The following is a 17,818-nucleotide window of genomic DNA, read 5'->3' as shown; positions in this document are numbered from 1 at the left end:
AAGTGCATAGTCCATCCTTTTGCATTGACAGCTGTTTCCTGACCAACTCTGCCACACAGTGGTAGATGGCGGGCAAGAATCGCCGGCCAACGGTCTGTCGTGAGGGCACTGTAAACCAGGGGGCAAAATGATGCAGCAGCTGGTGAAAGCCCACACCCTCCACAATAGACAAAGGTTGTCTGTCCAGGGCAATCATCTCAGCCACCACGTGAGTGCCTACCACCTGAGTCCTCCGCCTGTTTCTTTTAACGACCCCAAGGGAACAACCTCCTGAAGGGTAGCCTGCCTGGAGGTTCCACTCCCACCTACAGTACCCTCAGTCATAGATCTAGAGGAGTTAGCTGTGTTAGTCTGTAGTAGCAAAATAGAAAAGAGTCCAGTAGCACCTTTAAGACTAACCAACTTTACTGTAGCATAAGCTTTCGAGAATCACAGTTCTCTTCAGCAGATGCATGGAGGGTAAGAAGAAACTGGTCAGATATATAGGGGGAGAGGGGAGGTGGGAGTAGATGCCATCAGTAACTTCTGATAATGGGATCAGTTTGCTTCTGATAATGGGATCAGTTACTTCTGATAATGAGATAACCATTCATAGTCCCTATTCAATCCAAGCCTGACTGAGTCAAATTTACATGAAGTGAGGAAACAAATCGACAGGGCCAGACTTAGTACCCAGAAACAGCCTGCTCCAGGACAAACCTAAAGGAACTAACAACAGAACACCACAGTGACTTAAAGGTCACTGCAATTCAACAGAAACCTTTCAAAAACAATCCAGTGGAAAGCTGCTGAATTGGAATTCATATGTAAATTTGACTCAGGCTTGGATGAATAGGGACTATGAATGGTTATCTCATTATCAGAAGTAACTGATTTCATTATCAGAAGCAAACTGATCCCATTATCAGAAGCTACTGATTGCATCTACTCCCCCCTCCCCTCTCCACCAGTACCCTCAGTGCGAGTCTTCTTCCTCGGGGTGGACTCCCGTTCCCCTTTTCCCTGCTCTGAAGCCCTCTTCATCCCCCCTGCTGGATGGTTCTCATTCCTCCAGAGGCAACAGACTCTGATGGTACCTCTGCAGATGGAGGGTGGTGGATGACAGGTGCTTGGGGTCCGAGCCCCCATTCATCAGGGCATTGCAGGACCAGCAACAAGCCCCATAAGGGTCATTGGGGAGGGTTAGGAAGTGCTGCCTAAGTATGGGTTTGAAACGGGGACTGAGAGTTGGTGGGTCAGGAGGAGGACAGAGGCTTAACCACCAAGGTGTGGGGATGGGCCGGGAGGATGGAGTGAGGGGTGGCCTGCAGGCAGGGGCAGCCCCAAGAGGTTGGGATGTGGAGGAGCTGGAGGTTTCTCCACGAACCCCTGATTCCTCACCCTGAGATCCCTCCTCCTCCTCAAAAAGTTTTAGCAGCTATTCTTCCTCTAGTAATGCTAAGAACTCTTCTTCTTCCTCCTTGATCCTCACAAGCAGATCTTGAAAAAGAGGTGCTGCCTCTGAGACCTCCCCACTAGTGCTGGGCACCAGTGGGCCAGCAGGACAAGCTTGGGACTTCTTCCCCCCACAGCCACCCTAGCCCCCAACTCTAACCCTCATGGTGATAAGAAGAGCCCTCAGCTGAGGAACCCACTAGGCTTGGCCTCAGAGCCTGGCAGTGGCCCTGAGACTGGGGTGGGGAAGAGGCCCCTAACCCACCAGCCTGGCACCTTCCCAGCTAGGACAGGTGCTCTAAGTAATCAGTCTAATAGAATCTCTCCACCACAAGCTCCAAAAACTGCCCTCTCACTGAAAATCCAGCAGCAGTTCCTCCCTCTCTCATTGCCTGCTGGAAAGTGAAACCATGGGGGTGAGAGCTGGATGATATATAGAGCTGTCTGTGAGCTGCCATTCCAGCTTTTGAGGGCTACCATTGGTATTCCCAGAGCTGCAGAAGCTCTGTAGACGTCCATCTCCTCCATTGCTTAGGGAATAGATTGATTAGTGCCAGGTTGTCTGGAATCACAAACCAAATACGACCCAAATGAACCAGCCTAAAAGTCATCGCAGTTCATCAGAAATGCCCTCCGATGATACAAAAAATGACCTGGTTAATATTTAGGTTCATGCCCATCTCTAGAGCTGACTGATACGTGTTTCTCTCTCATTCTAGAAACCAGCATTTTCTAAAGATGACATTCTCCCAATGGACCTAGGGACATTTTACCGTGAATTTCAGAATCCTCCTCAACTTAGCAGCCTCTCAATAGATATTGGGGCACAATCCATGGCAGAAGATCTGGTATGGAAAATTTGTTTTCGGTTTGCAAGGAACGTTGGTTCCCACAGTGTTTGCTTCAATGCTTAACTACCTAAACCTATAAAATAGGAGAGAAGTTACATGAACAGGTGATTTGCAAGCATGTTAAGAGACTTACTGTAGCACAGTAAAGAGATGAGTTGCAAAACTGTAAATACCTAGTTCATACCTCACCTGTAAGATTATATTCAGTAGATAGCCATGGACAAACAGCTTTCTCTCAGCCTCCCCCCGCTCCAACTGGAGCATAATAATATTGACTTACCTTATAGATTTACAGTAGGGATTTCTGAAGCCCATTAGAGTGTTTGAAGGGCTATATAAATGCTAACTACTATTACAATTATTGTGGTAGATGTCTATATGCCTCAGACTCCAAACCTTTGGAATCAGGCAAAAGTAGGTCTAGTATAGTAAGGATGATGGATTCCTGCAGCTACTATTAAGGGTATTTTGTGCAAGCTCTTAGTTTGCAAAGCGTATCCTTTTGCTGCATGCTGGCTCTAAGGTACCATTGTAACATCAAGGAATCTCATAATCCTAATAGGGTGTAATCTTTACTGAGATGTCAGGTTAGAATTTTTCCTTGCTTTACAGGGAAAAGAGGATGTTAACCCTTTTTACTTCTGAATGTAAATTCCTTAGAATTAGGGACCAAAACGCTTGAGGTGCCATTTATACTGATGACACTGTATAAATAATAATAAACTTGAATTTAAAATATCCCTTGATATGCCTTTGGCACATTTTCTTGAGAAGGAGCACAGATTGAGGTTGGTAGGGGTATAGGATACATACTCATATATTCCTCTCTCCCATTGCCACTCCATTATAGATTTTTTTGCCGCTCCATTATATATATATATATTTAAATCCAAATTTAATACAAGAAATGATAAAACTGTACAATACAAACAAGAAAGGGATTAAAACTAAACCATAAAAGACATTATCAAAACCACTCTTGGCAAATTGTTAAAAACCCAAGAATTACAATAAACAAGCATTTAAACTTTGTTGCATTGGGGGAATTACTTCTTCGGCATTTAAAACATCTAAAATTGGTTTCCATATTTCATCATATTCAAATAAAGGGACTGCCATATGCAAGTTTCCAAAAAACGGATTGTGCATAATCTTACCCATCAAATATTGCTCCCAGATTTTCTAATACCATTTTTTTAGCAATGGGCCTTTGAGGGATTTCCAATTCCCAGCAATGACCAGATGAGCAAAGGCAACTCATATCGAAACAAGAGATCTGGTATTCCTATCTAGCACAGAGTTGGGCCAAAAATCCAATAGGAAAAATTCTGGGAAGTATGGCAATGAAAGACCCATCATGTTGACCAAGAGTGGTTTCCCCTAGGAAAAGATTTAAGTGAGTTTAGGGAATGGAAAGACTCTGGGATGTTGTTGATTACTAATTGGATTGAAAATGGGACAATTCTTGAAAAATCTATAGCGGAAGAAAGGTTCAGAAATAGGATATCTTGGTTTAGATATCTTCAGCTGAAACATCTGTTCACCAAGCTGATCAGGTCCAAGGATTTGCTTCGGGCCCTAACTCCTTTTGAGGAAATGATTTGGAATGGGGAAGATGGTAAACAGGGTAGGATTTCAACCCTTTACAAATTATTTTTAAGGGTGATACATAAAGACCCTCTGCCATACCAAAAAAAATGGTCTGATTCTTTAAAATGGGTTTTCTCGGAATCTGATTAGAAACATATATGGAATTCTCCTTCCAACAAATCTAGCTGTTGGAATATTAAACTCCAATTTTACAAGTTGTTGTCCAGTTGGTATTTAACACCACATAAATTGAATCAGATGAACAGGTTGTTGAGCCCTCTATGTTGGAGATCTTGCAAGCAGGAAGGCATGACCCTACATATGTGGTGGGAATGCCATTTTGTTCAGGAATTTTGGAGAGTGGCAACTCCATTATATGATGTTACTGTTATGCTTTTAATCAAGGCATAAAATACCTTAGAGCCATGCTTTGAATGGATTGTCTGAATAAGATCTAGTAGCTAAGTGTGAGCAGCAGGTGGAATAGTTGCAGCTTGATAAACCAGGAGACTGACTTGATAAGTAAAACACTGGGCAGCAACAGAGCAACATCTGTTGTCTTACTTCCACATTCCTCTTGTCTTGTACTATGAAACTCTGGGTTCACATTAGGCAAAGTTCTACGTACTTTATTGTATTTACACCATTTTTTAAGTTTGCTGTATTACTTTTGGCTGCTGAAGAGTTGTGTATTTGTGCATCTCCTTCCCGTGGAAGGAGTGTTGCCACCTATTCCCTGCAAAAATTATCTTGCCATGCTCTGAATATCTGGATCATGAAAAACCTGCTGCAGCTAGACTAGTCAGGTAAAAAAGGAGAGTCCACAACAATGTTGGCTACTTAAGAGAAGGATTAATTTGTCTCTATTAATCTATGTTAGACAACACCAGAAAATAATACTAGTTGCTTAGCAATGGCTGACAGATTAATTGTCCTACTTAGTGAGTGTTTATAGATGCACACATAGTCTCTCCCTGCCGCCTTCCCCAGGAGCAGGGCTTAGGCTCATGATAGATTCTATTTACAACACTTTACTCATGTGGGAAATTGTATGTGCTTGTTGGGATTAGACATGGGCACGAACCACAAAAAAACCAAACTCTGCGGTTTGTGGCATTTTCATGAACCACAAACTACAAACGCCACGAACCAGGGGCAAGTTCACGAACTGGGTCATGGTTCGCGGGGTTTAAATGCCCCTTTCCGGCCGCTTGGCAGTGGCAGGGAATGGGGCATTCAAACCCACTGATCAGCTGCTTGTCGGGGAAATCCCCAACAAGCAGCTGATCATTTAAACAGCGGGGCTTGGCTGGCCAGGCGTGAGTTCCCGGCCAGCCAGCCAAGCCTCACCCCCGAGTTAAATGGCCATTTCCCTGCTGCTCTGCACCGCGAGGAAATGCCCATTTAAAGAGTGGATGGGACTTGGCTGGCCAGGGAAAGGGGCATTTAAACTCACTGATCAGCCACTTGTCGGGGAAATCCCCGACAAGCAGCTGATCATTTAAACAGCCGGGCTTGGCTGGCCGGCTGTGAGTTCCCGGCTGGCTGGCCAGCCAACCCTCACCCCCCAGGTTAAATGGCCATTTCCCGCCGCTCCGAGCAGCAGGGAAATGCCCATTTAAACAGCGGGGCTTGGCTGGCTGGCCAGGAGTTCCCAGCCTGCTGTCCAAGCCCCACCCCCCAGATTAAATGGCCATTTCCCCACCGCTCTGAGTGACGGGGAAATGGCCATTTAAACAGCGGGGCTTGCCTGGCCAGCCAGAACTCCTGTTTAAATGATCAGCCGTTCATTGGGGATCTCCCGACAAGCAGCTGATCAGCAGGTTTAAATGCCCCTTTGAAGTGGCAGGGAAAGGGGCATTAGTGTTTACGAACCAAATGAACCAGTAGACCAGTTCGTGGAAGTTTGTGGAAATGAGCGTCCATAAACCACTGGTTCGCGAACCGCAAACCGGGTTGGTTCATGGGGGTTTTTTGTTCGTATTTTGGTTCATGCCCACCTCTAGTTGGGATATCTGCTGAGCTAAAATCATTGTATGATTTGGCATGAGAAGCTCTTTGTTGACTCCGTGCATGGTTTCAAGTTCGCCTTCATATCAGGTTATTTGTCCCTGTTTAGAATTTCTGTTTTTTCACAGGACTCGCTGCCGGAGAAACTGGCTGTCCACGAGAAAAATGTCAAAGAGTTTGATGCCTTTGTAGAGACGTTACAGTAAAGCTGCTCCTCTACTACAGCAGCAGTGAACTTCCTCTCGGACATCCTGGAAGAGGGTGCCTATAAATTCTGCTTTCTTTAGTGTCTTGTTCTTCTTCCCCACCCTGTTCATATAAGCTCTGATTGCTTTCTTAAGTCAGATGCAGATACAATTCCAAGTGATTTGGCATTGGAAAGGGCATAGCTTCTGTTCCTCCCGGTTTGGGGTTCATGTCTAATACATAGTATTAGGAAATGAGAAGATCAAGCTTTTTTCTCCTTTAGTTCTCTCATCAGTGTAGAGAGAGAGACTGCAGTGCCTCTTCCTCCATATGTATGGTTCTAGTATTGATTTTCACAGGGCCACATTTAGTAAAACAAATTAAAAAGAACATTGAATATAATAGTCCTGTGAGCCTTGGACAATTGTCTGGTATGAATGCAAACACCAGTTCCGCAGAACTGGCCAGGCTCCTGTGAGTGCAGTTGTGACACAGAAGCAAGAGGCTATTGTCTACTTCTAGTACCCTAATCAAGACAGACATAATGCTGCAGATAAGTGTTTGGAAACAGGAAGTGAGTGGGGCCTGTTTTCCTGCCTGATGTTCAACTTGGAATTAATTCATAAAAAGCTAAAAGGTGTTTTCCACATCTTGCCTACTAACACAATCCAAATAAGGCCACAAACAGAATCTGGGATTTGAGGAAGATTCAGTTCATAGGCTCTGCCTAGAGTCAACAGTTGTAAATATGAATTAGGATCCTAATTCTCTAGGGTTATTTAATTCGGGGTCTGTCTAAAGTTCCTTCCTTTCCCCACCTTAAATTTTGCTGCTCTATCATAAAATAAATGAGAAATATTTATTACTGTAAAGGAAACCTATATTTAAAGAAAAATTGTATGTGATGTTTGTTACATAGCCATACAGGTTGCTCCATCTTTTGTCACTTCAAGACTGCTGTACCGAACAACCTTATCCCATAGTAAAAGTACCCACCATGGGAAAACCAGAACAAAAATGGTTATTCCAGAAAAGTGATCCCTCCAGGGTCTTTGGTTTGCATCCAGTGGAAAATTTCTGCCAATGACTGTTGGTGGGAGGCACTGTTTTTCATCTCTCCCTTCATGCTATTGGCAGTCATCTCCTGTCCCCCAGGAGCAGCATTATTGAGGCCATATTAGGCTTCAGTGGGAAGCAGAGAAACCCTGCTGCATTGATGGAAATTTCTTCCATCAGCAGAGATTCTGCATCGGATCCAGCCCTTTATTTCAACTCTGCCATTTGGAAATCTATGACTGACAAATAATATGCACATGCTGGTGCAGCAGAGTTGCAGGCAGTTTCTAAAAAGCTTGTTTCTGACATGTTTGTAAAATAAGCTTGCTATGACCTACAGTTAGCTAGAAAGTATCTTGTTCAAGGAAGCACATTTTTAAGAGGTTTGTGGCACTCTTTTTAATCTGCTAGTTTTGGTTGGCTAAAAGTTTTATTTTTGTAATAGGCTTGCTGTTAAGCAATGTGATTGGCTGGCATTGCAGAATGTTTGATCTGCCTGCTCTGTATCCTTCACCAAATGTGAGATAGGGAAGAGATATGACCCTAAGCATGAGCTCAGGGATAAGTTGGACTCTGGGCACAATCCTTTCTTCCCTTTCCCTAGCAAAAGCTATCAAACCCCTTTCAGCCCTTCCATACTCACGCCTATTAACATAGACTTTCTTATGACTTGGACTTCTTTAGACTTGAAAGACTATTGCAGCATCCTGATACAAACAGTGAGATTTTAATTTCCCCCACTACATGGCTCAGTTCATCAAGATGAAAAAGGGTTTTGTTTGTGTTTTGTTTTTTTAAGAGAGAGGCATTATCTACTCATGTAGCCTCTGGAGCATTCTGCTCCCTGCTGCTACATAGAAATGAGCTTTGAATTTTTGCCTTTTAGTTTGGTGATGTTTTGTATTGCCAGTTCTCAGACTGTAACAGGCTTCAGGCTTCTCTTAAGCAGAATAAAGTGGTATTTCAAATTATATTTAAAACAGATAATGGAAATGCTATTACATGGCACCCAAAGCACCCATCTTTAATAACTCACCGTCAAATTCAGTTTCAAACCTAAGTAGCTGTCATTACCAAGTGTGATACCAACACTACTCTAAAAGGCTTTTAGTGAATCTGCCAGAGAGAAATGCTGCAAACCTGTTTGATAAGTCTGCATGCTTCTGGGGCCTTGACAAATGCCTCATCATCATAACCTGGCTGGAATGTGAATGCAAGAAAACTGTATCCATTCCCTGATAGTTCAGAGAGGTGAAAGTTCTGGTTTAGACCTCATCCTCATCTAAGCATAGTTCTGACAGCAGCCAGGGTACTCATTCAGGACTTTATGGAATGTTGTGACAGCTGTAAGCTGGAATGTTGTAAACTAGATACAGGCATACGTGCTGTAAGGATCAAGTGAAGGCTGTATCTTGTGCTGCCAAACTAGATTGCTATGTATGTTACTTCGTCTTACTAGTCTGTCTTCCAATATCACAGCATTGCCTCCGTAGTTCTGCCTTATCTTCATACCAAAATGCTATGACACATGTTAGACACCACAACTGCTTGCCCAGATGGTATTCTAACTGCCCAGGCTGACAGCTGAAGCTCTCAGAGCAGAATTACCCCCCAGGTACAACTGGTAGCATTTATTTCCAACACGTATAAATTTATCTATGCATTCAGAACATGAGAGTTGTATGTATTGCTTTCTATGTGGTTTTCTGAATGCTGGTACATTGATTGTTGTAAATTATTTTTCTGTTTTGCCTAGATAATGCATTAGTTTAGCAGCCTAGATCAGTCCTGCTGTAGAAGAGATCCAGTTACTATAGACAGATATTTTACTGACCACATAAACCTATTAGTGAGTTTATATGTAGCTGGTAACTTTAAAATGCTTAGGGAGAAGGGTCCTAAACTACATCTTTAGAAATAATTTCTAGAGTACATCAACATGTATTCATATAACTTCCAATAAAATTTTATGTATACTATTAATTCAGTTGTCAGTGAGAGTACCTACATTAACTTCTGTAATATGTCTTTCCTACTGAGAAGTTTTAATGAGACAAGACCTTTTTTCCCATAAGGACTGATTTTGGACATCCCTTTGTTTAGTGTGTTGTGTGCCAAAATTGTTCATGCAAGAGTTAGATAAATATCTTGAAGGATATATGCTCTGTTTTAAGAGGCATGAACATGAGATTGAGTGAGGCAAGGGTTGCCTACTATAAATGGGGATGCACCTTTTCGCAAGGTATGTCAATATTTTATAGGAGATAAGACATCTGTACTCAGCTGCTTCTTTCATATATGTGTGTGTGTATGTGTTACTATCACTTTACGCATCTTTCATAGCTTATTTAATAGCAGTATCATTGCACTAGAATAGTGCTACTTCATAGCCACCCTACAGGAAATGAGTGCTAATAGAAGATAATCTTTTAGTTTGAATATGTGGCTGGCTTTCTCTGTTATTCCTTTTTGTTATCTTAACAGCTTATTTTCTGTATTTGTCTCCTGTTCAACTTGCTTCTATATTTTCCTGTAGTCATCTTAAACTACTGGTTGGAAGTGTTCTTAATAGACAAAGCCAGTCAGTTTCCCATTTGTTGAGTGTAGCAACAGAGTCAAGAGTTCACCTTAGTGTAATCTTTTGTCAGAAACGTTTGGTCATTTTTCACTCTAGTTCACTGTTCCAGGGGAGGGTGGAGTGCCCCTGATTTCTTGCCAACTAGTGCATAGTACATATTGCGTAACATCCAGTCCATGCAGTAAGTTGGGGGGCAGTCTATACTGAAAGCTAGTCAGTGATTATAAAACATTAAGTTTTTTTTAAGGTTCACAAAATGGTAGGGATAGAGTAATTTGTTTATTAGCTATGGAACAGGGATAAACCACATTATAATTTCATAATGAACACAGTGACCAAAATATCACATTTTTACCCAGTATCTCTTAAAGGCTGAATTCTGGGGAAAATGCAACATCGAAACAACAAAATTGTAAGAGAAAAACATGTATGTTTATTGTGCAATAAGCCAATTATGTGTAAAGAATTGTATTACTTGATGCAATTTTTGACAAACTAATTCTTCCTGGTTGAAGCATGTAGAGGAACGTATCTGTAGAACAGCTCTATGCCACAATGTGTACCTGTCATTGAGGGAGGTGTGAGAGAATGAAGAAAGTAAGGCACACCATATAGCTTAGAGCAGATGGGGTAAAAAATCATTAAGTCAATTTCATATCCAACCGTGATCAGAAACTCTTGTTCTCACTTATTTTTAGTTGCATAAACAAAAAGCTGACAATTCATGTATCATCTGTCAGTTAAATTTGGACTGTTTTCTTTGACCTTTGGAACATAATCCAAAGGCAAAGAACAAGTAGTAATTGTGTTTATACAGAGCTAGGTGGCACAGCCTGTAGGTCAGCGATGGCGAACCTATGGCACGCAGAGCCCTCTCTGTGGGCACACGAGCCAAGTTGCTGATCGCTAGGTCCAGGGCTCATTTGGAGGGGGAATGCCTGCAACAGCGTTCCAGTAGCTCTGAGCAAAGATCAGAGGGCATTGCCTCAAACTCTGCTCCTGATCCCAGCCAGTGAAAGGGGGGCAGGCATTGCCACCTGCTCTGCTCCTGATCTCAGCTGGGTGAAGGCAGAGGGTGGGCATTGGAAATTGCTCCACTCTTGATCCCAGCTGGGTGAAGGTGGGAAGTGGACATTACCACCTACTCTGCTCCTGATCCCAGCTGGGTGAAGGTGGTGGGCAGGCATTGCCACCTGCTCCATGCCTGAACCTGGCCTGGGCTCTCTGCCGCAGCTTGCTCTCTGGAGGGACGAGTTGCCTCGTCTGGGCTTCCCTCCACGGCAGCACCCTCTGTAGGCGCACCAGGGTAGGAAGTGAGTTGTACGATCCGCTCCAAGCCACACAGTCGCGACCGACCCTCGGCTACTCCGTAGATTGTCCCCCTCCAGGCCTTTCTGTCCTATAGCGCGTCGAGAGAGATCCGCAGAGTCTCGCAGTGAAGTTTTTACAGGGTAGTTCACCATTGCTTTCCCCAACCCAACACACTTAGCCGCAAGACAGCCACGAATGGTAAGTCACACGTTGCCACCCCCTTGGCACTTTGAGCCGGTGTGGGATAAGGGGGAGTGAGTTGTCAGGAACACGATTTTCCTTTTATATAGTAAGATTTTATATTACAGCAACAGTGATGCATGCAGCAAGCAGGGCTGGAGATCCGTACTCCTACTCTTAAGACATTTCACAGCCTGCCCGCTGTGTCCTTCCTTGGTGGTCTCCCTCACAATTACTTAACAGGGCTGACCCTACTTACTGTCTGAGATCCAATGAGATCAGGCTAACCTGGGCCATCCAGATCCAAATGAGTGTACACCTCGGACCAAAAATTCCTGCCAAACATAACTAGTTGACATATTTGTGCGTAAGACAGCCCTTATTGATGGTTACCACACATTGGGACATTTGTTGAGTGGGAGAAACACTTGAAATACAGAGAAAATCATGCTTAGTCCCATGGACATGAGTGAGACAATTTTGTTTCAGTAATATTCTCATTAATTTCTACAGGATGTATGACTGACTTGGCTTTGAATCATAACAGTTATTTACAGTCCCTGAGAATATCACCAATTAATGTTGATTAGAACAGCAAGTAGAGCTAGAGATCCTTACTCCTACTCTTAGGACATTTCATAGCTCTGGAACAGAAATAATGTTAATTAAGTCTTGTCTCCTTTTAGAACCTTATCACTTCTCTTAGTTTCTTTTATCACTGAACTATTATCATTCTTTGTTGTATACTCCATCAGTCATCAAGTTTATTTATTTATGTCATGTATAGTCTACCTCTCTCACTAAGACTCAAGGCGGATTACACAGTGTGAAATTAGTACAGTCAGTATCAAGGACATTTCCATAAACCATGCCATGGGTAAATAAATACAAGTTTACAAAGACAGCATTAGCAAGAATCCAATGCAGAGTTGAGGAAATGCTGAAACAGAATGTGAGACCCTGCCCCGCCGGCCACACCTCTCCCACCTTCTGCCGTCCTACTAGGCTTGGGGGGGGGGAGTTGGGTACCCTCCGCCTCAGACTGGGCAGGGACAGGGGTTGCGCCACCTGAGTCTGTCTCCTGCCCGTGGGTCTGGGAGCCTCCGTCTCTCTCACCAGCCTGCTCCAGCCCACCTCTTCCTCCTTGGCGTCATCGGGCCTCCTCCCCTTTATAGGGCCTCTTAATCCCACCCCCTTCATCCTCCACCATTCCCCTTAGCTTCCCTCCTCCCCAGCTGCCTTCCCTCTTGCCTTTTCCCCCTTGGTGCTCCCTCCTGACTTTTCTGACTGGCCCTCCCCCGGCCTGTCCACCCCCGCCGTGCCTTCCCTCCTGGTGGGGCCAATCCCACCCCAGAGTTGCTGGGCATCCCGCCCTCTCTCACACTGGGGAGCCCTCCCAGGTGGCTCCTGGCCAATCGTGGGCCAGAGAGGGCAGTTCCCCAGCCAGGATTCCGCCCGCGGCTTCCTGGCCCACCCTCCCCGTCTGGGGCCTGGGCCCGGTCGCCAGCCGGCGCCTGCTTCCCCTGCCCGGAAAGGAGCCCGGTGCCCACCCTCCCCGGGTCTGGGCCCAGGAGCCGAACGACCCTCCACACCCTCCCAGCAATGCGCCGCGCCGCCGGGCGCTTCTCCTTGCGCTTGGAGCGGCCCGGCAGTGGCAGCGCGCCAGTCGGCTGCTTTACGGGCCTCTCCACAGGCCTGCCACAACGTCGCCACCCCTCGCCGCCGTTCGGGCCCTTGGAGAATGCTGGCCCCGCCAGTAAGGGGGGGGCGCGTCGGGACAGCCGGCGGGGGGGCAGGGGGAGCAGCCCTGGACACAGAACATAAGTAATTTTAGAACTGATATTAGACAACGCGAAGCACAGGTAGCTCATAGGAGCACCTATTTAAAGTAAGGCAACATAGTGGTGAAGTCTAAGGTCCGTAACTCATTAGTGAAGCATCTGCGACCCCCTCCCTACAATACAACCCTCCTATCTGAGTAGAAAGCCTTTTTGAATAATTTGATTTTGTGTCATTTGCAGAAAGCCAGAAGGGAGGGGGGGGGGTTCTCCTGACCTCTTCAGGTAGGTCATTTCATAGGGTAGGGGTCACCACAGAGAAATCCCGTGTATAGGCTGCTGTTGATTTTACCCATATGCAGGTTGGCACCTGCAGGAGACCCTGTTCAGATGAGCGAAGCTGCTGTGGAGGAACATAAGGAGGAAGGTAGTCCCATAGGTATGGACCTTTTGGACCAAGGCTGTGAAGAACTTTGTATGTGATAACCAATACCTTGAACTGAGCACAGTAACTGATAGGTAGCCAATGGAGTGATTGCAGGATGGGAGTGATGTTCATACTCTTGCTCACTCATAACAGTCAAGCCGCAGCATTTTGCACCAATTGGAGTCTCCTAGTTAACTTAAGACGGGAGACTTATGTACAGTGAATTACAATAGTCAAGTCTTGATGTTACTATAGCATGGATCCAAGTGGCCAGGTTGGCCATGTCGAGGTAAGAAGCCATCTTCCAAGCTAGAGTGAGGTTGTAGAAAGCATTTTTTGCGGCTACCTTGTTTTTCTAGTAGTAGAACTTGATCCAGTATAACCCCTAGGCTCTTAACTGAATCTGCAAGGGTCAGACAAAGGGGGAGTACAATGGCCTTCAAGAACTCTACCTTCTCAACAAGCATCACTTCTATCTTGTCTGGGTTCAATTTCAATTTGTCCATTTTCAGCCATTTCACCACAGCTGTCAGGCAGCGATCCAGGATTTCTACTGCATCCTGTTGGGACCTGGATAACAAGATATAGAGTTGAGTGTCATCTGCATATTAATGACATCCAGATCCATAGCTGCGGATGAGTTCATCTTCGATGGTTGTTGTGGATTTTCCGGGCTGTATAGCCATGGTCTTGGCATTGTAGTTCCTGACATTTCGCCAGCAGCTGTGGCTGGCATCTTCAGAGGTGTAGCACCAAAAGACAGAGATCTCTCAGTGTCACAGTCATCTTCGTTCTTCTGTGCAGCCCTACATGGACTGCACGTGTGCAGGACAGCCAACAGAGTATTGTTCAACGCTTTCTAGAGCTCCAAAGGGGCTGTTGCTCACGTGACACAGCAACCGTTCCCACTCGAACAATCACGTGACTCAACAGCGAGCGACAGCCCCTTCCCTCAGTTCGCTTCTTGCCGCTGCTTGAGGAGGAACTTCACTGTTGAGCTCCATTTGGTAGTGTTTTTTCTGGTGAATTTTTTGGTGATTCTGACCTTCGGACTGTTTTTGACTTCGATTATCGCTTGCTGGTTTTGACTACGATCGTTCGGTGTGCATTGACTCGGCCTGATTGACGACGCGTTCCAGATTTGCCCCTTTTGCCTTAATTGCTTCGCTATGTCTTCTAAGGCACTTTTCAAGCACTGCTTCCAGTGTAATATGAAAATGACCCATACTGATGCCCATGACCTGTGCCTGTTTTGCCTGGGTAAGGGGCACAATGTGACGACGTAAAATCTGCCAGAACTTTACTCCCAAGGCTAGGCATGACAGAAGCCAATGTTCTTTGGGCTTTGTTGTGGAACAAAGTGCTGGAAGCGGAAGAGGTGCTTAAGTCTCCTTCAACCAAGGAGCTGGCAGCACAATCGGGCAGGAGCAGGATTGATGACGTCAACTGCTGGATGGCACTCGAGAGCTGGTTCCATAGTTTCTTCGAGATTGGTTCCAGCATCGGCTCCAAGGGACAAAGTGTTGAGTCCTGTACGATCGGCTTCAGGATCAAATCTGACTGGCAAGCCTTCGAGTTCAGTGCCATCAGTTCCAACTTCGGATCCGACAGGAAAATCCTCGAAGTGCAAGTTGAAGCCGAGGTCGGCATCAGAACTGCCAGCCAAGAAGCCCAAGAAAACGAAGCACACATCTTGAGAGGCATCTGGGTCAACCCGACATCACTCACTGTCGGAGGATGTGATCACCACATTTAAACTCCATCACCACATTTAAACTCTCCGGATCATTTCATGTCTGAGGGGGAGATTATAGAACCGAGAGTTACATTGGAACCGAGGCACCAGGTTGCGGTCGTGGATTCTGACCTGGACCATTCACCCTGTCAGGGGCATGAGACACGGACAGATTAATCTCCCTGTCGGGCCCGTCATCACTCGAGTTCATCGATGAGGTTGCACCGGAACCGACATGCTGCGCAAGAGAGAGTCCCGTCGGAACCAAGGCAAGCTGTGTCGACTCAGCATCATCATGCCTGCTGTGCTTTGACTCCTCACTACCAATGGCGAGATGACTATATGGAGCCGAGAACCTTGGGTGCGGAGGATCTTAGGTGGCTTCCCCTTCCATTTCTGGAAGCATCTTCGGTGTCAGAAGAGGGAGAGATAGAGGTGGATCATTCCGATGTCAGTTCTGAGTCTCTGTTGGAGACTTCTCCCAACGAGAATGTAGGGACTGGAACTGGTTCTGCTTTCAAAGACCTTCGGCTGTATGCGGAGCAGATGACTCAAATGGCAAAGGCCTTAGACATCGATGTCATCAGCTACGCTGAGGATGAAAGATAAGCTACTGTGTCGTATATATGGTGATGCTCCTGCTGTTGTTGGCTTCCCTATGTTGGAAGGACTGGAGGAAATGTTACACAAGGTGTGGAAGGCTCCTGCTGAGTTACCTGCAACATCAAAGAGAGTAGAACAGATGTATAAGATTAAGCAGGATACGTGGCAAGCACTAATAAAGCATCCACCACCATCCTCCTTGGTTGCAGAGATCCCACACCGTAAAGCAGGTTCTCACTCAGTCCCACCTGATAAGGAGGGAAAGAAGTTAGACACTCTGGGGAGAAGGCACTACGTAGTGTCAGCCTTGAATATGTGGATTGCCAATTATCAGACAATAATGGCTGGGTACCAGCTTTAGCTATGGGAGAAGCTACCGTTATATATCGTTGACCTCCCAGAAGACAAGGCGCTGGTATTATTGATTCAGACAGAAGCAGTGCATCTTTCAAAACAACAAATGAACGCAGGCAGTCATGCTGTGGATACTTTGGCGAGAGGTATGGCAAGCGCAATCCTCCTATGGAGACATGCCTGGCTCCGCTCCATAGCCCTTCCTGTGGAGACAAGGGAAAAAATTAAAAGTTTACCATTTGAAGGCGACCAACTCTTCTCTTCTGTGACTGACGAGTCTCTTAAAAAGGAGAATAGGCAGACAGCCAGATCTTTGGGGTTGACTTCAACGGAAAAGACACCCTACAAGCAAAGGTATTTCCCCAGGCATACTTCATATTGGTATTATGGGAAGTCTTACCAGCGTCCATATTCCCAGTACCAACCACAGAGACAGTATACTATGTCTCAGCAGTTGAGGAGACATAGACCTTATAAGCCCCGTCCATCTCAAGGACCAGCGCATCAGAAAGATCCTCAAGGCGCTTCCAAGCAGTTCTGACTGGAACAAATGAACTCTAGTCCTACTTTTGGAGACTGCTTAGCACCCTTTTTGGCTGAGTGAGAGTCAATAACGACTGGTTTCTGGGTCTTGACCATTGTGAGAATGGGTTATGGGCTAGAGTTTACTGAGTTACCAAAGTGTGTTTGGCCAGCAATGGTAGTTAATAATACGTATCTGAGATGGAAGGTGAAATTCAAAATCTCTTGTCCAAGGGGGCAATTGAAGTAAAAGTTGATGATGCACAACCTGGTTTCTTCTCATGCTTCTTTTTGGTACCAAAGAAGGATAGGGGTTTGCGCCCTATCTTAGATTTAAGGGGCCTTAATGTTTTCCTCAGGGTGTCTAAGTTCAAGATGGTTACCCTGTCAGTTGTGCTATCATTACTAAAATATGGGGACTGGTTCGCGGTCCTTGACCTTAAGAACACGTATTTTCACATTGCTGTAAGAAAAGAGCATAGAAAATACCTTCATTTCCTGTACAATAACAGGATTTTTCAGTATAGGGTGCTCCCATTTGGTCTTTCTACAGCACCTAGGGTTTTCTCTAAATGTATGGCACCTGTGGTGGCCTTTTTGAGGGAACAAGGTTGTACTGTTTTTCCCTGTTTAGATGATTGGTTGGTAGTGTCCCCTACAAGGGATGGGTTGGTGCACGATGTCAGTAAAGTGGTGCACACGTGTAAGAGACTGGGTCTTCTAATAAATGTCGACAAGTCCAAGTTAGAACCTAGCCAACAGGTGTCATATCTTGAAGGGGTGTTGGACTCCTCTGTTTCAAGGGCGTTCTTGCCACAGGGGAGAGTTCAATCAATCAAGTCTCTGGTCTCATCACTAGGAATTGTTTTCAGCCGGTGCGAACCATACAGCACCTGTTAGGGTACATGGCATCTACTACATCAGTCGTGCCCTTTGTGAGATTGCATATGCCATCTTTGCAGAACTGGTTTGTAAGGAAGTACAACCCCTTTTTACATGCACCTTCAGTGAGGTTTTCAATACCAAGAGAGATAGTCTGTTCTCTGGACTGGTGGGTTGATGATCATAAACTTTTAAAGGGTATGGCCTTTGGGTACGCCCATCATGACCTGGTGGTGACAACGGATGCCTCACTGGCTGGCTGGGGTGCACACTGTAATGGGATGTTTGCCCAGGGGGGTTGGTCGAAAAGTGAGTTACGGT

General features: G+C 45.4%; 1 protein-coding gene across 7 annotated transcripts in view; it reads left to right on the top strand.

The window, feature by feature from the left end:
* The window catches only part of ATG13 (autophagy related 13), a 52,914-nt gene extending 43,804 nt beyond the window's left edge, over positions 1–9,110 (top strand). For all 7 annotated transcript variants that reach the window (XM_054971184.1, XM_054971188.1, XM_054971187.1 and 4 more), the window contains 2 exons: positions 2,154–2,282; positions 6,014–9,110. In XM_054971184.1, the coding sequence (XP_054827159.1) occupies positions 2,154–2,282; positions 6,014–6,091 (207 nt within the window). In that variant the 3' untranslated portion in view covers positions 6,092–9,110. The remainder of the gene's footprint in view (positions 1–2,153; positions 2,283–6,013) is intronic.
* The last annotated feature ends 8,708 nt before the right edge of the window (positions 9,111–17,818 follow it).

This window comes from Eublepharis macularius, chromosome 2, assembly GCF_028583425.1.
Source record: "Eublepharis macularius isolate TG4126 chromosome 2, MPM_Emac_v1.0, whole genome shotgun sequence".
In the NCBI taxonomy this organism is placed as follows: domain Eukaryota; kingdom Metazoa; phylum Chordata; class Lepidosauria; order Squamata; family Eublepharidae; genus Eublepharis; species Eublepharis macularius.
Note: the sequence above shows the minus strand (reverse complement) of the source record. Positions and strands in the feature narration are given on the sequence as shown.